The following is a 26043-nucleotide window of genomic DNA, read 5'->3' as shown; positions in this document are numbered from 1 at the left end:
CCCATGTCACGGCACGAGCAGGCTTAGCCCCACAGGGAGGAAAAACCTGTCCAGTGAGGAAAAGAAGGGCCGAAAAAGCTCAAAAAGCGCCTGTTGGCCACTTCCCTGCTCCGTGCCGAGCCATGCGGTGGTGAGTGAGCTGCTCCTTGCGTGTTTACGCTAGCCTTTTGCTGCAAAGACCTTTATTAGGCAGGAGCTATAAATTTGCTCATACAGATATAAATGTACGGCAGAGACTTGTGTGCCAATTACAAGGCATGCTCTGAAACACAGCTGATACTTGGCAGCACGTTAAGTCCCATCCCGTTGGGAAGATCATCTGAAGATACCTATGTTCTGTAGGCAATACAAGCCACTAGCTAAAAATACTCTCCCAAAACTTCTGTTTACATTTTAATAGACTAATAGTTTCTATGGGTGTTATTAAAAAAGGGGGGGGGAGGGGGAGAGGAGGGGGAGAAAAAAAGCCAACAACAACAACAAAAAAAAGCCCTGACACAGCCTCTTGATGTACTGCTTTCAAATATGTCATGCTCCCTCTAACAAACATCTAACTGTTTTTTCTAAGTACTGTTATAATAAGCTCAGATGTTGGATGACATTTTTCCTGGTGACTCACATAGTAAAATTAACCTTGAACTATTTACATATTCAATCGCCGTACTCTCTCCTCCTCCTCTCCTCTGAGTGTGTGTACATTACAGGAATTCTGGCGCAGGATCAGTTTTTGTTTTGTTGATTAAAAAAAATTCCCTGCCTGGAGTACACATCTACTTGAGTGAAAGAACACACAGTCCTGGCCTTTGGAAATTGGCAGGCAGCGTGCTGTTCCCTGACTGATAAGAGGTACTGTAAATAAAACTGTACAGCATAGCCTGTTGTAAAATGCCCCGTGTCTGTACTTATTGTTCTGACAGCTTATGCTTTTTTTGGGTATGCTGTTTTGGTACACTCTGTACTTCCTTATGTAACCAAGCATGCATATCTCATCAGAACATTCACCCTGTTTATTTTAAAATCTCAAGGAATTTTTCTGTCCCCCTGCCCTCCCCACCCCCTGGTCAGCTGCTGGCAAGCACCTCGTGGTTCGTTGCTTCGCATCTCTCAGGGCTGTTTCTGTGCTCCGGGCACCTCCCCAGCTCGCCCCCACCTGCATGAGCACCCAGCCCAGGACGCCCCCCGCCCAGCTTTGCCTCTGTGTGGGGCCGGTGTCCCCGATCCAGCAGCATCACGTTGGAGCCGGGGACCAGACCCTGCTCTGGGCTGTCCCCACCGTGGCTCTGTTGCAGCAGGAGCAGTGCCCACGGCATCCCGGCCCCGTGTGGGGTGGGTACGGCCAAGCCAAAACCCCGCTCGGCACAGCCCCGGCCCTGGTGCCCTGCGGGGCACGTCGCAGCAGGATCGGTGCCGGTGCACCTGCGGCTGGTTCAGCTGCTCTACATGGGGAAAACTTGTTGCTGCATCAGGTTGATGTAACCTTATGGATTATGCTTCACAGCAGTGGGTCTCGGAGAGCTTAAAGTGGCGATGGAGAGTCATTGCCTTGGCAACTGCCTGCTGTACATCATCTGCGCCGGGAGGCTGCCGGGGAGGGGCAGGCGGCCGCAGCCCTATTGATCGGGGTCCCGTGGGTGTCCGGGCAGGCTGCCCCGCACACGGAGCCCCCCCGGCCGTGGTCCTGGCAGTACGACTGCTGCTGGGGCGGGCGCTGCCCAGCCTCCCCTTCCTGCTGTGTGCACGTAGCCTTGTGGGGTGCTCGGCCGCCCCATCGGCCAGGCTGTGGGCATCTGCAGGTGGGCCGGGCGGTGCGCCCAGCTTGGGGCTGGTGGGGGCTGCGGTCACGGGCTCAGCAATGAGGTTTTGAAACTTTGTGTGCGTCTGAGTCCCCATCGTTTATCAGTGGGGATTTCAGGGCTGGACACTCGGCAGCGACCGGGCTGCTGCATCTCAGGGGTGCTGCATCCTCATCCCCATGCACGGTTTGGGTGGGGAGGACATGGGAGCACTGGTCCCGTGCTTCCTTCCAGCTCTGCGCCCTCCCAGGCGTGCGGCCCTGGGTGTTGCACACAGCACACACTTCTGAGGAAAAATGAAATTAAAAAACAAAAGCGTTGCAGGGTCCCGCTGGCCTTGTGGGTCACTGATCCAGGAACAAAACATCCTGAGCTGGCTCTGGCATGACGGCCGGTGATGGCTCCCAAGCAGCAGTGACCTCTCCAATTATGCCGGTAATAGAACCCTGCTCATTATTAAAGCCGTCCTTTGGCGAAGGGAGGGGGCAGCTGGCATCGGGGACCCCGCAGTGGGGTGCGGGTGCCCAGTCACCACGCATCCCCCAGCATGTGGGAGCGGTGCCGCGGTCACCCCATGCTGTCACCAAAATGCACCTTCTTATTTATTTTTTTGCGAACAGCCATGTGGTTTATGCACACTTGAGTTGTTTTGAATGCAAACTTGACATCATAGCGAAGGCAGCAGAGAACAACATATGCACAGTAAACAGGCAGACTGTCTTATTGATTAACAGATGAGACCTCTATTATCGATCAAAGCTTGGCGAGAAAATTTATCACTTTTAATTTCACTGCTGCCAAATATTTCTGCCTGTGAGCCAGCCGTTACTAAGACAATTTAAAGACGAAGGAATTCTCTTGTTAATGGATCTCGTGATACCTCCGTCTCTCTCCGTGTCTCCTTTTGTTTCACTACTGCACATCCGCACACAGGGAGGAGCCAGGGGCTCGGTTCTGGGCCGCGATGTGGAGGGGCCGTGGGGCTGGAGCTCCGGGCATGGCCGCGGGGCTCAGCGAGGACCCGGGGCGCAGCTCTCCGCTTCTTCCCCTTCCTGCCACCTCGAAGGCTGCTCCTCGTGCTCTGGTCCACGCGTAGATTCTCGCAACAGCTGAATCGAACTTCAAAATCTAACAAATGCGCTCACAGCTTTGTCCTGGCAGCATATGCGCCGGAGATAGTACGCATTGTTAATCTAGTTTTATCTGGAAGTTACTTATCTGCTGTTAGACATCCTGTTTTTTTTCCTTGTTCTAACCAGCGCCTCTGACCCGCCACACGCGGCACATGTTGATAGTGATTTTCTAAGAATTCCCCTGAATACCACATCTCTCTCTCAGTCAAAGAGGTATCTGTGCTTCTCACTAAATTGTGTTGTTTCTGCCACGTTTCTTATCAGATGGTTCTGCCTTCTCTTTCCTCTCATCCTCTGATACTGGTAACTGCTACAATAGGAAGGGGCAGGAAACCGTTTAAAATTAGATCAGTTACAACTCTAATGAAACTCATTGATGTTTAATGATTTTTTGAAAACAAATATTTAATTTCTTCTTGGCAAGCAACTGCTCAAAATGAAAGAGCAGCGCAACGTCAATAGTATATTTGTGTGTTATGCTGTTATTTGGAACTAGCAGAACAATGGGACTGAGAAGGGCAGCTACTTTTTGCTGCCATGTGTGGGCTATAAAATATTAAGTCCCTCTATTGAACAGATTCTGTGTTTTATGAAGTGAATGGCTTTAAAAATACATGCGTTCCTAGAGGAGTGCTCTTCGTATCACTTTCATGCTGCTTGCTTGTATTGGTTCTGTGAGAATTGTATTTTCTCTACAGGAATGGATAAATCCTCTTATTGGATGCTGGTGAGAAGGAGTTTTGATTTTGGATATTTGCTGCCGACCTACTCCAGCCAGCATATCTTACGCCAGCCCTGTCCCCGTGAATGGCTTCAGTGCTGGGGGTGCTCGGCTGTGCCTGCCCAGAGCCCGGTGGTGGGGAGCTGTGGTGGCAGGGAGGATGCTGGCAGAGTCAGCAGGGCTCTGCAATACCTTTTGCCATGGTGATTCTCCCAGCCTCAGTTTCTGCTGGTTGATCTGCAACCCTCCGCTGCGCGTGCCATCTGAATAATGCTCGTTTTCTCCTTTGTCTTTCTAGCGGGTGCCAAAGCGTTTGTCTGTGATCAGTGCGGTGCACAGTTCTCAAAAGAAGATGCCCTGGAGACACACAGGCAGACACATACTGGTATGTTGACTTTTCTTTTTTTTGCTTAACTCCTTCTCCAAACAAACAGTGCAGAAGGAAGCGGTGTGTGCGCTGCCTCCCACCCAGGGTATAGAGGCTTTCCTGGAGTCCTTTTCCAGGCCCCGTTACTTCTCCCCCAGGTAGCTCTTATGTCTGAGGGAGGAACCGATCCCGTGTCCCACCACCCCGCTCCCTGGGAAAGCAGCAAAGCAAGAGCACCACAGTGTTCCTTGCTTGAACTGCCACTTACGTGTCCTTTCCTCTCAATTCCGTGCAAAATGACTTCAGCAAAGCATCTCCTGTCTGTGTCCAAACTCACAGCTCTGACCGCAGAGTCAAAACATAAAATTAAATGAAAAGAGCTTTTCTTGGAGCCGATGGCAGAGAAGGGAGCAAGCCGAGATTGACCCTCTCCATTTGGTCTTGTCCTATTCTGTCCCTAAACAGTGATCCTTGCTAAAAGAGAGCACTCAACCTTTTGTTTCAGGGATGCTCAAAGTTAGGCTGAGTTTCCGTGGTCACATAGTGATAAAGGTGCATTGGAGGCAGGTGGGATGAGGCAGCTTTTGGTGTCATCCTCTGCACGCTGCGGAGGGCATTGCTCTGCTGCCTGCCCACGTCCAGGTGTCTGTCGTGCTGGCGTCACTGCTCTGTGTTTCAAACTGCTTGGGAAACAAAACTTAGAAGTGCCTTGTTACCAAACACAGTTTTGACATAAATATTTTGGCTTCCTTTGTAAGTTTTTGCCAAACTGAGAAATTAACCCTTTGCAGTTCTTGTTTCTGACCTGCCCAGGTCCATTTCTATCTTTAAATTATTTTTATTGAGGTAATTTTTTTTTTTGGCTGACCTCTTTCTTTGAAACATATCTGTATTTGTGTTAAAATTTGTGCATGGTGTTTGAAAGGGAAACCTCCCCAGATGGCTTTCTGGGTGATATTGATGAAAGGAGTAGCACAACCTGCTCCTGTGATTAAACTCTGAGTGCCTTTGTACTGCTAAATGGCCACCCTTGTTTTCTGAAGCCCTGTGCACCAAAAGACTGGGCAGGATGCAGAGTCACTGATCAAGGCTTCTGCTCTTTGGAAAGGGTGGTGCAGGATGGTGGGCACATGTCTCCAGCAGGACTTCGGTGGGCTCAGGCAGCTCAGAGGTGCCGCTGCCACCACAGGGATGCTGGTGGGAGGCACTCAGAGCATGTAGCTCTCCCAGCTTCATTTCCACTGACAAAAAGCAAAGTGGGAGAAGTGTGGGGTGCTGGGAGCACGGTTGGGGACAAGCACTGCCCTTGAGCCAGACCCAAGAGTCAAGGGTTTGAAATAATTGCTGTTGGCAAGCTCCCATGCTGCAGGAATTGCTAAAATCACCCTGCACCCGTCTTCTGGGTACCGGCTTGCTCTCTCTGCGTGTTCAAGCCAGCAACTCCCAAGACCTCTGTAATTTCCTCACCACCTTCCAGGCGATTGGTTTGTTGCTCTCTTGATGAAAGACCTGATGTTGTAAACACAGCTCTAAAACTCAGGTGTAACGCTCAGCAAACTTTTACTGAATTTGACCAGCATGATGGCACTTGGCCACCATTTCAGATTAAGAGAAGCTTTCCAAGGGATAAATAATGTTGTCAAGAGTGTTTTGATTCTCAGGAGCCTAAGAGTGATGCGTTATAAATTGTTTGAGAATCCCAGCCTACACTGACAGTGCTGTTCCTGTTTTCAAAGCATTTATACAAATAATTGCATTGTATTTGGTGCTCTGTGGAGGTTTCTTCTTGCTGCCTTGAGGTCCATGCATTTGCTCAAGTATCTGCTGGGTGCTGGGCAGTTCAGCACAAGCAGGCACACAGCTGCTCCTTGCCAGGCTGAGATGCTGAGTGGAGACATGAGAGCAGGTCCCGCGGGACAGGGGATGCCTGCCTGTAGCCACGCTGCATAGTCTCCCCAGTCCCTTTCCCAGCACGGAGCTCAGACATGCACAAACCTCTTCCCCTGATGCTCACGTGCAGCCGGGTGCTTGCCGTGGCCGAGCTGTCGTCAGCTGCACTCTGGCAGGGCCTCGTGCCATTAACTGCGCCGCTTCCGTGGTGGGGTGCTTGGAGGTCTGGCTGCCAGGCGCCTCCAGCTTTTCTCTCGTTGTTGTTGCAAGCTCTCCTATGTTGACTGTGGGCTTTGGTCGCATTGTTAGTAAATTGCCTGTTTTTCACATGCAGTACTGCTGGCTCCAGCCAATCTGTCTGTGCAGGAGCAGAACCCCATCTGCTACCCCACCGTCAGGAGTTGAGCCGGCAGCGCTTGTCGCTAGCACACGGTGTTCAGACAAATAAAGAACCATCAGTGCACCGTGAGTCACTCCTGCAAACCACCGTGTAATATGCCAGGCTAATAAACAGAGGAGTTAGCATTACAGCATTGTCTTAGCTTCTGTGATTTGTAAGAGTGAGGTAGCCCAAGCTCTTCTTCCAGTGAGATGTAGACACAGGGCACTGATTCACTAAAACCTATTGCACTTATTGCTTAGCATTAAAATATGCATGTAAGAAAGCATAGTGTAGAAAATACGAGGTAATTTGACTGCTCCCTCTGCAAGGAAAATGCCGGTCCTTTCCAAAGAGCTATCAACAGTTGGCTTTTGCCATGTTTCCTTTATTGCGCTTTCCAGCTCTTTGGTTTAGACGTGATCAGCCCTTGGTAAGCGCAAGGAACTCTTTATGCCTGATACCTGGTGACAAATACATATTGTAAATGCTGCCTTTCCCAGACTGGTTTTGTTATGGGACACTGAGGAACTCGCATCAGGCAGTCCCAGGTGGAGTCTTTGAGTAGCTCCTAAAAACAAACCCAGAGAGAAGAGCCCCCTCTTCTCCGCGCTATATTAGGAACAGTTTAAATTAGTACAAGCTAGTCTTTCAATGCTGAAAAAACTGATAAATGCCATTAATGGCTGCATTTATACTCAGAGGTTGAAATTCGATGCATGGACACTATGTTGGCATGCAAAACATGAACGGTTTTGTGCCAGAGGTTTTAATGACCGATCAGTAATATAAATTGCTGCGTCACTGAGCAGGAATAGGCTCAGCACGTCATTTGATCTGGAAACTTTGCTGGCCAAGCAGCAGGTAATAAATTTTAAAGTGATTGCCCTCCATATTCAAAGTCATGCTACTTGAGGCTGGACCTTACAAATCATAATCTTTTTAGCAACTGTATGCGCTGTAGGTTAGGGAGGAGAACGACTCTCGCAAGGGAGCAGCCAGCAGAGCGAGGGATCGAGTTTGGCTCGTGCCTCTTGTGCTGTGCCTGCAAGTCAGTGTCTGGACCAGGGGTCTTCCGGGGCAGTGGCCAGCCCCGAGGAGGTGGCCCTGGGCGTTTCAGCCTTTCAGCACCGCCGAGCATCACATGCTCCTGGGGAGCCATCGCCTTGAGGCAGCTGGGGCTCCACAGCCCTGCCCCGGGTGGCGGGCACCGCAGGGTGGGCAGGCGATGGCAGCGTTGTCCAAAACCACCCTGCTGAAAACCAGGTGGAGCAGTGCGGTGAGTGGCCTTCACTGGTGACCTTGAAAATTCCACGCGGGTTGGAGTCAGTCTGATGGGAAACCTTGGGGCTTGACCACTGCGGGCTGCCAAGCAGCCTGCGTGCGTGCCAAGGCTCAAAGGGTGACATGAGAACTTAGCACGGTGGAACACGGCGACCCAGGTTTAAGCAGGTTTATCATCACCTCCTCGAGCTGTAAACACACGCGTCTCAGTTACACATCAGAAATGGGCTTTATGGCCAGAGGAGCCCACACTCGCTGAAATTAATAGCTTCCTGTTGTTGGGCGGCTCTCAAATAGTGCTGCCTGTGGCATAAGAAACATTCCTCCAATACAGTTGCTATAATTAACTCATTTTCCAAATAACGACATCTCCCAGAAAAGGTTTTTGAGCGTCCTCCTTTCGTCCTTAACAGCTGGTTGTTTGGCAAACTTTGTGAAAGACCTTCACACTTTCCTAGAAAAAAAATTGCCTTTTTGGTAGATGCTGGGATAGATGGCTTCAAGGATGGTTTAGAAGTTCCACAGAGAGAAGCTCAAAAAATAATCGTTGCAGAGGGCTCATTTGGTACTGGCCTACCAAATAGACATGTTTTGTTCAGAAACGCAGCATTTAGTAGAGGGTGCAGCACCTGTCTGCAAAAAGCCAAAAACAGTCACTGTTTTTCTGGATGACCTAAAGCTTGAGAGATTTTCTGAAATGTATGGATAAGGTAGAGGACTCTGGGTTTCTTTTCCACATACAGAGCCATTTCCCAGGTGAACAGTTAGTGTATAAGAACCTTCCTTTATCTCACGTTTTTTCATTGTTTTTACTGCTCCTCTGAAAGACAATGCAAAATAGTAAGCCAACTTGGCATAAATTTCCGTGTACTGACTGCTGTCAAACAGCAGCTGTCTTGCGGTGGAAAAATTAAGCCCTTCTTTCAGTTGCAAGGTAAAATCTATTAAAGGAAAAAGTCATTTCTGCCTGTAAACACAGGGGTGGCTGTGCCTGTAGCCCAGTCAGCTCCAGAATGAGAGGTTCTTTCTGGGTGTTCACTTTGCTTGGCCTCTGTCCTACAGCAATAGGAAAAGCAGCAACTGTTCTGGCTCATCTTCATAGCAGTGTAAGCTCAGTGCCATGCCGGAGGGAGAGTGTGGAAAATTACTTACTGTTCTCCTCAGATTTAGAGGAAAAATGAAATGTATTCAGGAGAAAACCAAGTTCCCCCAAGCAAAGCTTTCACCGGTGGGGCTCTGGTAGCCCGTTGCTGGCGTTTGTGCTAATGGGGCTGGGGCTTGGCTGGTCTTGGTGCCTGTGAGCCATGGACTTTTAAAAATATCAGAGGTGATTTGTATAGAATTTCCTCTGGTGTGCCAAGGCATTTAACACATGAAAGCCATGGATGGGGCAAAGTCACACGCACTTGGGAGCCGGTGTCATGCGCTCCTGCTGGTACCGTCAGGGCGCTCGCGTGGATCTGCGCTCACCCTAATTTCATGGTGCTGGGTGCAGGGTGCTGGGTGCCTGACACCGCCTTTGTGTGTGGCGGGTGCTCGCTCCGCGGAGCAGCCACAGGAGCCCCCGCAGCACCCCCGGGTGCCACCCCTGTGGTGTCACCTCTACATTACTCAGCAGCCCAGCTCGGCAGCGTCTGCATCCCGCACAGAGAAGTTCTTCTGTCCCCGCTGGCAGGACGCCGCTGTGATTTCTCCTCCTCCTCTCCCAGGAGCTGTGACTCCTGGGCACTGGGGGCCGTTGGTCCCCTTCTCCCACCCGCAGCGGACACCTCCGTGGCAATACTGGCACTGCGGTGCAAACAGCAGAAAGGAGTTAATAAAACCAATGTGTAACTGAAAATTGAAAAGCTATAAATCTTCCCCTTTTTTTTCCTGGGATGTTGGTAGCATTTTGATTTAATAGTTGGACAAACACAAGGGTCTATTTTATTCAGAGTTTACAGGCCTCAGGGCTGTTATTCCTCCAAATTTAATAGCATTGAAATTGCAGGGTTTGCGATAATTTGCCTATCACTTTCTGCTCTCCCATTGATGTTTATTGTCAGCGGGATGGAATCTCAATCCGATTCACTTAGATAACATGTCTGTTAAACATTTAGATAATTGTGCCATCATTAACTTGTCACATTATTTTAGAGATTCAAAACAGTAGTGTGGTAAGTGGAGGTACGAAGGGAAAAAAAATCCTGCACATGAGAGCAGGAGTCTGGGGAGAGGAAAAGCTGGCAGGGGCCGTGGCTGCCGTGGGCTGGCTGCAGGATGCACCCACCAGCACCGACGCTCGTGGCCCTGTGGAGAACGTCGCTCCGTAGCCATGTGGAAGGTCAGCCTTTCCTCTCTGGGTTTGCAGGGCTTTATCCTTTTTTTTCTTGTGCCCCTCCTTTCCCACAAAAAAAAAAAAAAAAAAAAAAATCATCTCCTGCTTTCACTGGGATGTACAGTGAGTTTTTTTAGCCCAGGACAGACAGGGCACTTGGCATTTTTCTGTGAGAGCCCCCCCCAAGGTTGGGGGTCTGGGTTTCCATCGGGGCTGGGAAGCACGGTGGGAGGAGGCAGGGCCAAGGCAAAGCAGTGCTGTCACGCTGCCCCACACCCTCTCTGTGTTTGGCAAATTTAAACTCAGTCCACTTAATTACGTATTTGTCTAATCTCCTTCCTTTTGCTTCACTTTCTCTGCCTCAAAATGGTACTGGCTTAAAGAAAAATCAATGATGCTGTTGGCACACATCACCCTATTTTTTTCAATATTGGAGACCGAGGTGTTTTGTGTGAGCACCACAATGAGTGTGGTGGTGTGTACTGAACATTGCAATGAAGGAGGAAATCAGCCCCTTTTCCCTTTTCCAGTGCCCCCTGCAGCCTTATCCATGCCTGGCACCAGGAGCCACCGCTGAAGCGCCGCAGAAACCCTGGGGCCTTCGCTGGCTTTTCATGGAGCCTTCGTAGCACCCCCGGCCCTGTGGGGTTCCTCCCAGAGCCAGGAGGAGGCAGAGACCCAGTGCCCCCACCAGGGGATGGGGATGGGGATGGGGGGGTTGGATGCAGCTCCCACCCCCAGCAGCCGCTCCACACGTTTCCCCAGCCAAACCAATGCAGCATCTCCCAGCGTGCCTGCGACTTTCTATTGCTGTTTCACAGTACTCCAGAGGGCTTTAAGAGAGCATCTTGATTGGGCTTATGGGGAAAATACCATCAGATAGCATTTTTCTCCATAGATAGAGATAATGTACTGTAGTATTAAGTATGTTTAAATGTAATTATCCCTCCTGTACTCAGTTGCATGAAACCAAGTGGAAGAGGAGAGGACGTAGCAGGTGTGGGCTCTGGTGCAGGTGGGTGAACCAGCCCAGCAGCCATCAGAGCCCAGCTGAGCTGTGCCGGGCTCTCCTGGTCTGCCTTGGGGTGCTGCAGGGAACAGCAGGAACACTTCTGGGGACAGGCTGCGTGGCCAGGTTAGTGGAGAGCAGGCCCTCGCCACCAGCCCCTGCGTTGTTTCCATCCCCTCTGTGCCTGGACAGAGCTGTTCAAATCAGGGCTTTCCCATTCCTTTATTTTGTTGTAGAGTTGTGTTGACTATTTAGCAAACAAACAAAACAGTTAAACTTAAAATTGTACTGCAGGCTTCGGTGTGTGTTGCCTGACTGAGCGAAACCTTGGCATGTCTGCCCTGTAATAGCTCCAATTTCAGATGCAAATACAGACGAGGGAACAATAAACATTTTGGTTTTTCATTACGAAGAGAAAACTTCCCTGAGCACAGGAGTCTCTGCAGAGCAGTAGGCTGCCTCCTGCCCCCACTGGGATGCCCCCGCTGTGTGGGCAGGGGCTCGAGCCCTGTGCCAGGGGCCCGAGAGCCTGGGGTGCCGGGACAGGGACGTGGCTGCCCTGGCCGCAGGGAGAGCACGGGTGCTGCTCTGAGCGAGCAGAGAGCAATGGGTCTGGGGGCATGAGTGACTTGCCCCTTCATCACAAAGCGGGGATGAGCAATGCTGCTTTGGGAAAATCAGTGGCAAGAGCCTGCTGTGGTACCAAAGCTGTCTGGGAGCCGAGATGGAAGCTGGGCAGTACCACCACCTCCTCTGGAGCTACCCTTTATTTATCATGCTTGAACTCCTTGATTGCATTTCAGGTCTCTACAGGTGGGAAGCTGGCCCTGCTAGGGCAGCGCATGTGGGCAGGCTGTCACATGGAGGAGCCGTCCTGGGGGGCTGATGTCCCCTGGTCCCTGGGGTGCGCCCTGTCCCCAGCTGCTGGGTGCAGACACTGTTGGGTGACAAGTGTGGGTTCCCTGCGCCCCGCCAGAGCTCTGCGATTTGAATAACAATTGCGATGGGAGAGGGTGGAAGAGAGGCCGAGCAGCTAAGTCAAAGAGTGCACAAATTTTGGATTTTTCCATAATGTAGCAAACTTTTGTTCCAGGGCTTCTCTTGTGCCAGCAAAGAATGTTTCAGACGCCGTTGCCAAGTCTTGCGATATTTTGGCAGCTCTCATAGTGCTTTACAGACCTGGAGCCCTATGAACACATCTGAAAGGAGCGCAAAGAGAAAACTGTAAATATGCAAGAAAACATCAGCTCCAAAGTTGTTTTTTTTTTTTACACGCCTGTGATTTTTCTTTTGGACGTGAGCTTGAAGTTTGAGCACAGGGATATGGCAGTGTTGAGAAGACCGAATGGCACGGGGTCGGTCTGGCCAAGCCACGGTGGCTGGGCTGGGGGTCTTGTGGGCTTTGGTTCGGGTGTGAGCATCACAGTTCCTCACCAGAGGTGGAGTGCCACGTAACAGATGGGAGTGGAAAATGTGGGTGCTCGACTCTCTCAGCTGGAGGTGAACTGCAAACCCTAAGCTTGCAAAATAAACCGGGTTCCCAGCAACGCTCTGCCTTCTTTGCTGAGGTTTTAGCTGCCACATGTGGAAGGTGCAAAGATGTTCCTGGCACCCTCAAATGCCCGAAGTGCCCAGGAGATCAAACAGGAATTGTTTGCCAGGCTGGAAAACCTGCATTTGGCCCATGGGAGGTGCTGAGAGGCACCTCCCAGGGTTTGCTGTTTCAATAACATGGGCACTTCTGAAAGTACAAAATGCCAATCATGAAGATGCTTTCATGGCTTAAGGATGAGGAGAAAATAAATATGTGGTTGTGGGTGAGTAGATGTTTTTGCCCCCTCTGCATGTGCCAGTCTGGTTTTTCCCTTCAGCATCTATTTCCACTCTTCCTTCAAAATATGCACCAAAACCTCAAAATAATGTTTTCTGATGAGCCTATAGGATCAGGTGAACGTCCAGCATCTGAAATATTGTCACTGAACTGAACGCTGGGTTTTGGAGGGTACACGCTTGTGTTTGAACAGTTTTTTGGTGGTCTAACAAAAGGGAGAGGTCTCCAGCGCTTCGGTAGCAGATTGGAGATCCCAACCGTGCCAGCTCCTTGGAGGTGACGTTCCTGGGTTCTGGCACCGATGGGAGGCTGATGTGCCAAACTCAGGTGAGGCCTCTTCCATGGAGCTCTGCTTGTAAATATATTCATAAGACCCTTGGAAAAAATAGTACATGGTTAATTCTGAGTGTTCAGCAGGGAGAGGGACTTGCTAGCTCAACATTTGGCTGTGGCAGAATGAGACAAAAAAGATGACCCAAGAAAGGAGAAAACCACATAGTTTAAAGTGGAATGGTCAGAAAGCATCCAAAATGCAAACTCCCAAGTTTTTTAAATAAAAAAGATCAGCTTTCTTTCAAAACACTTTCCAAACTAAAAATGGCAGCTGCAAGAGCATAAAGAGGCAAAACATCCGTCTTAATCAGATCATGATGGGCTGATATCTTATTAACCCCAAGCTGCTTTTGGTGAGCAGCTGTGGCTGTGAGAGCAGAGGCTCTGCCCCAGGGCCAGGAGCTACCAGAAGCCAGGGCTGCTCTTGGTGCACATTTAGGATTTTAAAAAGTCATGTCCTTTTCAAAAGCAACAGCCAAAAAGGGGGTCACTCCTTTTACTTTCCGTGCCATCCCGTTGCACAAGGATGGGCTTTGCATTCGTCTCCTTTTACCGTTCTGCCGAGCAGCACAAGCCTCACGTGGCAGGGCTGTGAGAGGCCTTCCAAAGTTTATTTGCAAAAAAGCCTGAACGCTGTACAAATAGAGGGAAGGGTAAGTACAAGCATTGAGCTAAAGACTGTTGCCTCTCCTGTGCTTCCCTGTTCTTGGCCCAAGAGCTCTTGATGTGGAAGCTGACATCTTCAAAGGAAAGCTTTTCTTGCAAACATTTATTTCTACAAAAACAATGACTGTGACAGCTAAACTTCCCATCGGAAGCCTTCTTAATTTAGGAGCATAATTCACAATGACAGTTTAACAAACGGGCAGCCTTTAAAGATAAAAAGAGGCATGGAGCGGCCGCTCCTTTCATGGGGTCTGGCCCCAGCGCAGGCTGCATGGAGGCGGCGGTGGTGGCGGTGGCAGGAGCCCGCGCCAGGTGCTGCTGGCATAGAGCTGGCATCTCCAGCTGCCGGGCAGCAGTGTGCACGGAGCAGCCTAATTTCATCTGGGTGCACGGGAACATGGCCTGCTCTGTTTGCTTGTTCCCCTCTTTCTTGAAATGTGGGGACATCACAATTAGGGCATGGAGCCTCCAGTGCTTTTCCACAATTAAGCTGCCCGTTAATGGAGCCAGGAGCCAAGTATCACCTCCTGGCCCCAGGGTGCTGCAAGGGGCACTGGGGACAAGTGTCTCTGTCCCCATCTGGCCGTGGCAGCGGTGCTGGAGAACAGCGTGTCCTGCAGCTCGCCTCCCCAGGGGTCCTGCCGAAATCTGAACTGTGTGGTTTACAGCTGAAATGTTTCACTGTGTGTCTTGGCTTCCTCCTAGCAATGAGATGCCCAGCATTCTCATCATGCAAACAATCCCGCGTCTCCCAGAGCTGCCCCAGCCAGCAAAATGTTAGATAAAAGTTTGAGATGTGTGTTGTGTTTAATGCTGCGGAGCCAAAAGTTCTCTGTGTGCTTGTAGCAAAGCAGTCTGCCAGGGACTGCTTCCTCGCAGAGCTGTTCTGCTCCAGAACTGATGTTTGTAAGCACACAAAGAACTAGAAAAGTTTGTTTCTCACTGTATTGCCTCGTTCCTGCAGGGACATCATTTAGCTCTGTTCGGGGTTGTTGGCTGTACTTGGCAGTACCAGTGGGTCAGATCCCCTTGTTTGGAAAGGGACATTCCCTGCTATGGTGTTTATAGGAGCAGATGAATAGCTTGCTTTGGAGTCACAGTATCCTGTATTATCTTGACGCTGCTTAGTATGTCAGCTGCTGAATGCGTAGAGTTGGAAAGGTGCAGCGTAATCCTCCGACACCACTCCCTGAGACCAATTTCCAGGGCTCGATACAGCATGCTTCTAGCTGGATGTACTCTTTCGAGGAGACAAAGAAATTAAGAAACCCTGAAGATACCCTAGATCCCTTTCAAAGGTCTGTTAGATTTTAATTGGCTCCACACACAAATGTGTATAATTAGAGCTAAATAAAATCTGGCACAGACGTTGACAAACACAAACATGCCGGCATGGGGGACGTGCCACTGGGGCTGTCAGATGCGGCGCTCCTGTCCAACCCAGCCCTTTGCCCGTGTGCTGTGGCTTTGAGCATGGGGGCTCCCCATTAGGAAATCCTGCAGGTGTGTTTTTCTGCTGGGAGCTGCAATCAGTCCTTAAAGTTCTTGGCTCAGGCCGAGAGATTGATCAGGGTTAAAAGAAAGAGGTCTTTGCGCAGAGTGAAGCGCACGTCCCTGATTGTATGTTTTCAGCTTTGTGAAGGACATCAAAAGGCACTTGGAAAAAAGTTGTAGTTGGTTTGGGATGCAGCTCCTCTAATCCAAATATATCTCTGTGGCACCACGTGACGGTGGCAGGCTGCTGTTACCTGAGCTGAACTTGGGATCCTTGTGGGCTTTCGGTTCCACGTGCCAGCCCACAGCAAAGCGCTAACAACCACTTGTCCTCGTCACAGAAATGCTTTGCCATCCCCACGTCGTCTGGAGCCTAGTGCTGAATGCAACCAGCCTGCTTCAGGGCACAGCATCTAACTCAGTGTAGTAAATACTGCGCACTCGCACCGGTGCCGTCCTTCCTGATCCCCAGGCTGCGGGTGCCAGGAGCTCACAGGGCAGGGGGGGATGCAGTACAGCCGTAGGTGCCCTCCAGCACCCCAGTCGGGTCGGTGGCATCCTGCCTGAATGCCAACTCGCAGGGCTCTGCCTGGCTCCTGCAGCACCTCTGCTTGCAGAGCCGGGGCGCGGGGGCAGCCGAGCTCAGCCCCCAGCGCCTCCAGCACCTCCTGGTACCACCGGTGTGGGTGCTGAGGGGGTGCTGTGCACCTGGTGCTGCGTGATGCCCGGGGTCGGGCCAGCATCCTCCCCTTCCAGCCCGGACCCTTGGTGGCAGTGGCGTGGAGCTGCTCGGCCCTCAGATATGCAGCACAGAGCCTCTTTGTCTGACAGTAATGTTCTGTGACAGTGCTTGAAATCTGAGTCTGAGCACACATTCCTGAAACCGGGAATCTCGCTGCCTTTCAAACTGCTTCTTTTCTTAACCTTTAAATTAAACAAAAACAAAAATTCCCTGCCCTTCCAGGAGAATTTATAGTCAAAAGATCAAATTGGACAGGAAATGCAACAAGATTGGCATTTGTGTGATCAGACATATTTACCTAAAATAAACAAATAAGGTAAAAGACCTATGCATTCGTGTTTAAAATGAATGGCCAATGGTCTACGTTTAATTTTCCTGTGCAAATACTATTTAAACTACGATGAGAAAAGCCCTCTTGCTAAGCTACAGAAAAATCTTTCTTGTCCTTTAATTCTAGATGAAGGGGATTAGTGTGAACATATTTAACCTCTGACCCTCAAACAAAAGCATTATCAAATTTAGTTGCCAAGTGGTTCCCCATTTAACTGAACTAGTTCAGTATCTCAGCAATTTTTTTTTTCCTTTAAAGCTTTAAAATCTATTGTTGCCCTAGGAACATTCAGAGGTTTAGCAGTCCTCTCTGTTTAGGTTTGAGATGGTTGTCAGAGCGCAGATAAGAGAAACCAACTTTGTACAGTTGGTGTCAGAACTTACTAAGGGTTCAGAAAACAAATGAAACCACCCCAAACAAACATCGCTTGTGGTGGCCTCTGTAGATTAGGCTGTTTTCTCCTTCATTTTCCTGCACCCGCCCTCATGCTGGTGATGCCCCAGCCTGCTTGGAGGTTTGTGGGTGTTTGCTGTAGCCCCGGAGCGCTCGCTGCGCGCCTCCTGCCCCTCGTTGCGGCTGGTGATTGCACCGGGTCTCCCCCAAAGCAGGAAACAAAAAGCCTTCTTTGCTGTCTTAATCTCAGCTTCTCCGTGCTTAGAGCCAAGGCAGCCACAGCCTAAAACGTACAGGAGTGTGCATGGCCACGGGGAGCTCTGGGAGAACGGTGACTTTCGGGGCTGTGTCTCAGCCGTGCGGCCGCGCCGCGTGTTCCTGGCGGAGCTGCGGTGCTGGCGGATGGCCGCTGCTGCCGGACCTGCCCACGAGGAGCACCGCGGGGGCTGCATCGAGGAGTGATGAAATGTGTAAAACTAGGTGGCCAGGGTCTCCCGGCCCGAGGAAAATATTCTGGCTCCGCAGAGGAATGCGGAGAGGGGCCTCCCTTAAAAAGCTGGTGTCCATTTACAGTGCATCTCTCATAAACTCGGCCACTGGGGTAAGGGCAGGGGGACCAGCCCTCCTGGTATGTGATTGATTATCTGGTATTTATGCCATTGAGGACTTTTCAGCAGTTTGGGGTCAAAGGGTCATCTCATGTGTCTTGCTGCAAATCCGCTTCCTTTTGTACAGTGAGGGCTGGGTGAGCAGACACACAAAAACAGCTTTTTCTTTTCCTTGGGAAAAAGGGGAGGGGGGCGGGCTGGTGTCAATGAATTTTTTTTTTCAGTCTTTTCTGAATAGTGTCCTTTTTAATTCTAAAGAACTTTTAATTAAAAGTAGCAGGAAAGTTCATCTTGACAAGGTTTAACTTACCTTAACAGTTACTTTTGTGTCCTGGGATCCTTGTCTCCCCACTCAAAAAAAAAAAAAAAAAAAAAAAAAAGGTGAAATGTTTCTCTCCATTACTATTTCACATCTTCGGGGGTTTACCAAGAGGTCTTTTTAATCTTTTCCTTTTTAATAATGGAGATTCAGGAATAATAAGTGGACATTACAAAATCTGGCTTTGTGGCTGCCAGCAGTCCTTTCCTCTGGTGTTAGATGTTGCCCCAGCACAGCCCCTGTACAGTGTCCAGAGGACAATTTTATTTACTGGCTTGGAAACCGAGGCCCCCCTTTGTTTTCTCACTGCCCCTCAGTGACAGCAGAAACAAATACACGTTGTGCCACCTCGGACGGGAAAATCCCTGAAGGGCCGCGTGGGGAACCTGCAGCTCCAAGCGTGGCATCGGTGGGGGGCTCTGGGGCCTGTCCCCGGGGGTCCTGCTGCCGCTGTGGGGCCTCCAGCCTCCCCGCAGCGCCCTGCCAGGTAGAGGTGGGAGCAGACGGTGTTGTTCCAAAGCTGGAGGGAGACAGAGGATGTCAACAGGTTTGGAAAAGTTTCCTGCGGAAATGGGGGTGAAAAGAGCAGGCCAAGATCGTGGAAATACAGCTTCCAGTTTGAAAACGCTTGTGCTAGAGATTCTTCAGCCAAGAAGATGCAGGGGGGCAGCTTTTGACTGAACAGAAATGCTGGTGAGGATTTCATCACCTCATTGAGGCTCTTTGTGTAAAGATGGAGACCTCCAAATGGTTTCTAACATTAACTTAACCATCATCCAGCAAGCAATGGGAAAAATATGTTTTTGAAAATCATTTTTTCAGCTGGTTCCATTTGAAATTCCCATTGGGAGGAAGAAATCTGGGAACCCTTACTGGTGGTGACGAGTAAGCAATGAGATGACAGCTTCCCTTGTGATGTGGTGGCAGAAAACACCGCAGCAGCGTGCCTTCGCTGGGCCAGGGGAGATGAGATGCCTGCCCTTGGCCAGGGGAGCAGGATGGGGCAGGGGCAGCAGCACGCGAGGCCTCTGGAGCCGTGCCGAGGGGTGATGCTGTGCACAGAGTAATGCCTCTTGGTCAAGTGAAGCTTCTTTTGCCAGGAAATAGAGGCCAGGAAAATGGTATGCTTGGGCAAGGAAGGATGCCGAGCCTCCGCTCTGCTGGTCAGTCCACGTGTGAGCCGGGGCTTGCTGCTCCCCTCCCAGGCAAAGCTTCCTTCAGCTTCGGCTACAACCAAGCATGCCATATTTCACACCTGGTTTAGAGCTGAAATATCATTGCTGTCTGTTGCCTGTATCTAAATTTAGACCCGTTTGTGACTTCAGTATCACTGAGCTTTCCCCATTCAGCTGCTTGGCCAGATGGGACTCCACAGCAGCATTTATTTCTCTAGTCAACATGCAAAGAGGTCTTTTGTAACTGCCTCAGTCTTGAATTTGCATTGTTTAGCAGCAGAAGGACGGAAACGTCACCATTCCATACCCTTCCATCCAGTCTCTGCAGAGCAGATTATATTCCTGTTATTGCTGTTCTTTTCGTGACTGTAAGCTAATTGGTACCAAAACGCCTAATGAGTGCTGAAAAGTGAAATTTGTCTCCTTTGATGTGCTCAGTTTTTGGCCTTCTGAGCTTTTTTTGATATACTTGATAAAAGGGGTCTTGGGACTAAGACTCTGCCAGCGTACCCGAGCAGAGCCCCAGCAGCGAGGAGGAGCAGGACAAGGAGGCGATGCCTTGGGCTCGTCCAGGAGGTCTCAGCATTTGTAAATGTCTTCAAGTCACTGTTTGAACTCAAACATAGAAATTACACTTGAACATGCAGAGCACCTTCCATGTGAATTCTGCCCAGCATATTCCCAAGCTTGCACAACGTTAGGAATTAGGATATCTCAACGCCTCCCATACAAGTGGTGGAATTGCAGTAAAACATAATTGGCCCATAAAAACTTAATCTTATTTTCATTTCAAAACATAAGCTTTGCGCGATCCTTCATTTCTTCAGGAGGAAAACCTGTTCACACCCCGTCAGTGCAGGTGTGTGCTGCTCGGGGCGGGCAGGATGCAGCCGGGTGCGGCGGCAGAGGCGAGGGATGCGTCAGGGCCAGGCAGCGGTGCTGCTCCTCGGCCCTGCTCCGCTCGAGCACAAAAAACATCATAAAGTGCTAAAAGCAGGTGCGGCGGCGGCAGGTCCTCATGGTGCTGGTTTCTCCCAGTGCCTCCCCATGGCTGGCAGCAGAGGTGCTCCTGGCTTGGTGCAGGGAGGTGGCTGTGGTGCACAGCGCCCGCCTGTCCTCCGTGCGTGGTTCCCTGGTCTTCCGAGGCAGTCGTGGTACCCGTGCGCTGCGTCTCCTCCGCACCGTGCCCACAGCACTGTGCTGGTGACCGCGGTGCCGCAGAGCATGAGCAGGCGGGCAGGGGCCGTGGCAGCAGCACCTCAGTGCCCGACAGCCCCCGGCTGGCAGGCGGCCTCGGCCCGCGCCTGTGTGCTTTGTGTCGTGACCTGGAGATCATGGGCGTGCCGCAGTCTTCATCTGGAATTAATGCCCCCTTCCAGATACGTATGCCGTGATTAACGCCTTCTTTGGATATGAACCCGCTCGCTTCTGAGTAATTTTTCACCTCGAGTCCAGCTGCTGCTGTGATTGACATAAAGCCATTCTATAAATAAAGTCTTTCTCTCGTCTCATAAAGACTTTGTGGTTTAGTTTGCTTTCAAGGTCAAGATCAGACCTTTCTAAATAAACACATATCAAAGGATCATTAGCAAAGCAGCACTGTTAAATTGAGATATTAACTTCTGTCAACTGTGCGTTTCTTTTTTGTTCTGTAACTCATGACTGCAGTAGGTTTTTATTATTTTGGCCCTAGGCGGTAGCATCTGGCTTCTGTAGAGACTGTAAAAATTAAAAAGCAACACAAATCATTGCGAGAGAAAAGCAGTAAATTCAATGATAAGAATTTAAAATTAAAATGTTTCAGTGCTTTTATATTCTGCAAAACATGAAACAAATGAGTTCTGTGCCTGTTGCAATAAAGCTACCACCGCTAATAGTCACTTGATTTTTTTTTCTCCCTGCTCGCTCTCCCATGTAATAATTCTTGCCTGAGCAATCGCAGAAAAATATAATAAAGAAATAAACCGAGGATGAGGAGGAAGGGCAGCAGGGGAGGGAGAGGTGCCAGAGTAGTGACTTCCCGATGGTGCTCGGGGAACAAAGGGTTGGAGAGACGGGGCCGCGCTGTCCCGGCGGCACTGCGGAGCCGTGCGTGGTGTCCCGGTGCCCGGCGGTGCCCGATCAGCCGTGCGGCGATGCTGGGCCCACAGCCAGGCGCTGCGGGAGCTGCCCGGGGACCCGCGGGGGCTGGCTGGAGCTGGGGCATCGTTTCCATGCAGGCTGCCGCTCCTGGCCGTGCAGCGACACGCAGCGAGGCGCGGGGCCTTTTGTCTCCCCCAGCCCTGTGAACTTCGCCAGCCAAAGGAGAGGTGAGAAGCGGATCCGGTCATTTTGCCTCACTAAAGGAGAATGAGAGCAAGTGTGAAGATTAGGGACGGAGAGGTCGAGCGAGGAGGGTGTGACTAATGCGCCGGGTCATTCAGATATGGGACCACATTGTTCCCCTGTCCAGATGGCCCTTGGAATAAATCACCTCCGGCGAGCGCAAACTTCCCGGGCAGGCGCGTTTGTTCAGTGCCCGCCGGCTGCGCGGTGGCGGCGCGAGCAGGGACCGACCCCAACAGCAGCTGCCTGCAGCCCTGCGAGCTCCCTGACAAAGACGTCACTTGGGTGGTTGTTGCCCGCTCTGCTTTTTGTGCTGTCCCTCTGCGTCTTGGGAATCCTCTTCCCCCCGCCCCCCCCCCCCCACCCAATGTGCATCCTGCCTTGGGCATCGTTCATCTGCCCCCTGGGTTTTGGCCTTGGCCTCCAGCCTGTGGCACCCATTTCACCTGTTCCAGCATGGCTGTGAGACTCCTTTCCGCAGTCACTGAGAAGCATCACTCTTTACTCATCCTTCCCTCTGCTATGGAGGAAAAATCTGTGCACTTAAAATACGGCTCTGGTCACTGAGAGGAGAAACTCTGGTGGAGGGTGATGAAACAGTGCCCTGTCTGAGGGAGCTCAGAAACTCCCTGCAGACAAGCACATGGGGTAAATTCAAATTTGTGCTCGCCCGTGTGTTTACAATGTTCTTTCATATACATCTGCTCTTAAATGTTTGAGGTTTTCTAGATATGATAAACCAGTATTGGTTAAAAGCAGACATGCACAAGTGGCAGTTAGTGCTTGCAGAAAGCAAAACCTCCTGCCTGTGTGCCAGCACGGTCCTGCTCTGGTGCTCTGCAGCCACCCTGCCAGGGAAGAGAAACCAGCAGCAAAGGAGCCGGCAGCCTGTGCTCCTTTTTAAGAATTAATTTTCTGCAGTCAGTTAAACTTGGGAAGAAAGCTGTGGTATCTCTGAGTAAATAATAATAAACAAATACCCCCTTGAGAGAATTTGCCTTCCATAAAGATGTTAATTAGCATGAAAGCTCAGTTGTGCAGTCCAGAGGCAGCCTTTGAAACTGGGATGATTTGGTGATTCCAGCACAAAATGCATCTCATTTGTTCACCGTGTGTTTTTTTCCCCCTCTATATGTTTGTGGGGCAGCTGGATGAACATTATTTGCTTCCACTTCCCGGGTGAGTGATGTCCTGCAGGATGGCAGCATCCTGCCCGCCCCTGTGCATCGCTGCCTGCGATGCTCTGCCTCCCCGAGGGGCTTCAGGGCAGCTCCCCTCTGCAAGCACACGCTCGTGGCACGCCGGCACTGCTGCCGTGCGGACAGGCAGCAGCAGCCGCCACTCCACAGTGCCTTTGTTTCACACAGGAGGGCTGCATGGAGTGACAGGAGAGCATGATGGGTCTGCCAAGTGCTGGGATGAGACCCTTAAAAAGTGTATCTATGTGTGCAAAGCATGCGTTCTGTGTGTGCACGGATGTAGGAAATTGTTTCCAGGAAAGGGCTGTCATCACGGGGCTCTTCTGTGCAGGTTTACTTTGGTGCTGCCAGCTAAAATACCATTTTTCTTTTCATAATCAGGAGCACAGATACCGAAACTAGGTTAATCTACTTACACCGGCAGTACGCATCCAACACAGTGCTGGGACAAAACACAGTCTCAGCATGCCACGTGGAAGCTGTCTTGGAGGTGGTTCTGCCAGGCCGGTGTCCTGCTGGCATCACGTACAGCTGCCTTGCCTTCATCCCCTCTCCTCTTCCTCTCCTCCTCCCCGTCCCAGCAGGGCGTGCACTGCAGCAGCCCTTCCTTCTTCCAGCACGTCCCTGGGGATCCTGGCATGCCATGTGGAGCCCAGCATACATGCTGAAGTCCCACTGCTCTAACAGTTTTCAATCCTATACTTAAATGCTTTTCTGAGAAGGAGGGTGATCACCGGTCCAGCTCACTTCCCCTAGGACGTCTGCTTTTGGCCAACATGAGCCAAGGCCCCTTGGGAATGAAGGTGGCCCACAGCTTTCCGTCTGCGATCCTTGCATTGTGCACATCCGCAGATGTGCTCATGGTTTCTTCTGCTTGCTGCCACCATCCCATGTTACTGAGGCTGATAAAAATACCGTGCTCCCCTAGCCCTGCTTTTCATGCAGGCGAGCTCCAGCATTCGCAGCTGCGATGAGGAGCATTGTCTGGGAGATGGTGGCTGTGAAGGAGACGTTGACACAGTGACAAAAAAATTTCAAACATCTCTGAAATCTAATCTTGCAAGCGCCAACAATCCCTGGACTCTTGTTTTGCGTAGCAAGAATTTTTTGGAGCCTTCCACTTCACTCTTAATGATAGTGGCAACAATTTTTTGCATGCCTCTATTGGATGCACACAATTTAGGAGATTAAGTTAAATATAAAGATTGAGTGAAGACTGAGTCTTGTTGAGGCGCTGACCAGAAGGAATTTGCATGCATGGTGTATGTGTGTTTGTATACATGTGCACATATATAAATGCATTTTTTGCTCATGCAGCTCGCAGTTATGGCTGGTCTCGTTGTGCTTACATTGTTTGAGTGGCGGGATGAAGGTGGCCCTGCTGGTGGGGAGCAGGGTGGGACGGGCTGTGTGTGTCCTAGGGCTGTCCGTGCAGACGCTTCGTGATTGTGGCCCAGCCACGGTGCCTGCTGGTGCGGGGGGCCGGGCGGAGGGCTCCTGCGGGAGACAAACTGAATGTTCGGAGGTTTGACGGTGGAGGCAACAGGTAGTGCCTGGCTCTGCTGGTGTCCTTCACTGTACTCATTGCACCTGGAGCTTTTGTGGCGTGTCCCTCCGCAGCCTTTGATTAAGGGTTTATAATGCTATTGATTAGTGCTGTGACGGATGGACAGAACTGCCTCATTTTTTTTTGATTTTTTTAGCACTGCTCTTAGAAAAGAAAGGAAAAATATTGCAAACCAGGTACCAGCAGCAAAAAGCATGATAGTAGGTTTAGACCTAGGATAGCAGAAAGAGGAGAGTTCAGGTTTGCAGTCGTGGTGCCTGCTCCAGCTGTGCAAAACTGCCACAGGGTCACTCGGTGGGTGCCAAGGTGCCAAAACCATCTTCACCTGGGGTCCTGGTGCCAGCGGGCTGGGGCTGGGGGAGCAGGGTGGGAGGCGAGGCCGGGATGGAGTGGCCGGACCTCGCACGCGCACGCATACGCGGGGGGGAAAACTTGAAGTCAAATGTCTCAAAGTCAGATCCCTTTTTAGTATGAATTTGCTGTATCTCATTCTGAGCACTAATTCCAATTTAATTGCAAGTGGCCTGAAGCCTCTTCAATAGGAGTAACAAATGGTTTGATTTTGTAAACTTCATCAGACTGCATTTTAAATGCGACACACTAGCCCGGCTCGAATGCCAATGAAGCACTGAAGTAGCTCTCTGTTTACTAATTATCCGTTTTTACTTCAAGCCACGCTGGCTGGCTTGTCTGATTAAATCGGATTTGTGGGATAGAGAACAGCTAGCAGAGTTTTCTCTATAGTAAACGAGATTGAAACTATGGACCGCCTGGCTGCACACTGTAAATTATATTTCCTTTTAAAGGGGACGTGTCTCTTTTATTTCTTCGGTGTACCTCCTGCATGTTAAACTTTGTGGTACGGAAATGCACCAGGCTCCTTTTAAAAATAAAAGGAAAAACAAACCTGCATCCCTGCCATATGCCTATCTGTCCCTGAGCAAATTTTATTTTAATTCCTTCTGCTGTGGAGTCAGAGTATGGAAAAAAGTATGAGGATTTTAGCATTCCTCACCAGAAGTTTGAAAAGGGAAGAAAAGTCCCTGAATAATGGGAAATACATCTTGCTTGCCTTTAAATCCGTGGTGATGCACAGCTCAAAACGCCTGTTTGGGAGCAGTCTTTGAGGAGACCGAAGCATGCATATCCACGCGTACAGCCGTGGTCTCAGGGCTTTTCCTCCCTCGAGCAAGTACCAATCCTGTAAAAATCAGATTTCAAATCACCTGTTATTTAAAACTGCCTTGCACAAATCAGGCGGCGCTCTCTTCCAAATAGTTAATGTTGCGTCCAAAATCTAATCTACATGGCAGACTATTGCTCCTGCCTTGGAAACCCGCAGCACTGGTACACGCTGTATTAATTGTTTACTGCTGCAAGCTGGAGGCAAACAGCACATAGGCTCTTAGAGGAGAAAAAAGGGAAGATGGGAGAAGGTGGCTATTGAATGCAGCGTAATAGGGCTGTGCTTAAACCTCCACTGTTGCTAAGACTTTAATTCCACAAGCTTGACCTATTCTGCCCTCTCTCTTGGTATCTATCTTTGTGCCTAGAGCTTTTTATATTTTAATTTGCTTTTGAATGTCCTACAAAATTAATGGTATACTTTTTGCCATTGTGCGGTGTACAGTACAGGGAAGGCCCCGTGGTGTTCGCTGATAGCCGCGTTTCCCTGGAAATGAATGGTCACCGCACTTTCTGTTCCATATTCGCCCCTTTTAATTGTTGACAGTAAAAAGCGTTTAAATGCTGCTTAATTTGTAATCATCTTCCAGAAAAAGGAGAGAAACCATTAAAATGTCAGTGAAATGAATAAATCCGTCTTCCTCTTTTTGTGCGTATGTGGCGGCAGCAGTGTTTATTTATCGGGGGTGATTTTTCTTTCAATGCCTGGGCATTCAAACATCCCCGTGGTTCCAAAACCATGGGGTGCCGCCGCCGTGCTGTGGGGAGGCAGGGGCTGCCCTGCGCAGGACATGGGGCACCAGGAGGTTTTTCAGTGTCACCCCCTTTTCTTGTGCTGTCAGATCTTGCACCATGAGCTCAGCTTTTGGAGATGGGCATGTTTAGGGTGGTTGGCTCTGCTTTTGACCTGTGCTGCCCCGCAGCATCTTCATCCTTCCTCCTCGGCAGGTCCCCGAAGCTGCTCATTCCCTGCTCGTGCACT

General features: G+C 50.4%; 1 protein-coding gene across 3 annotated transcripts in view; it reads left to right on the top strand.

Annotated features, from left to right (window-relative positions):
• ZBTB16 (zinc finger and BTB domain containing 16) overlaps positions 1–26043 on the top strand; it is a 112936-nt gene that overhangs the window by 74459 nt on the left and 12434 nt on the right. For all 3 annotated transcript variants that reach the window (XM_040534122.1, XM_040534120.1, XM_040534121.1), the window contains exon 4: positions 3946–4032. In XM_040534122.1, the coding sequence (XP_040390056.1) occupies positions 3946–4032 (87 nt within the window). The remainder of the gene's footprint in view (positions 1–3945; positions 4033–26043) is intronic.

Source organism: Cygnus olor, chromosome 22 (genome assembly GCF_009769625.2).
Source record: "Cygnus olor isolate bCygOlo1 chromosome 22, bCygOlo1.pri.v2, whole genome shotgun sequence".
Lineage (NCBI taxonomy): Eukaryota > Metazoa > Chordata > Aves > Anseriformes > Anatidae > Cygnus > Cygnus olor.
The sequence above is the reverse complement of the archived record's forward strand: the minus strand, read 5'-3'. Positions and strand labels throughout refer to the sequence as shown.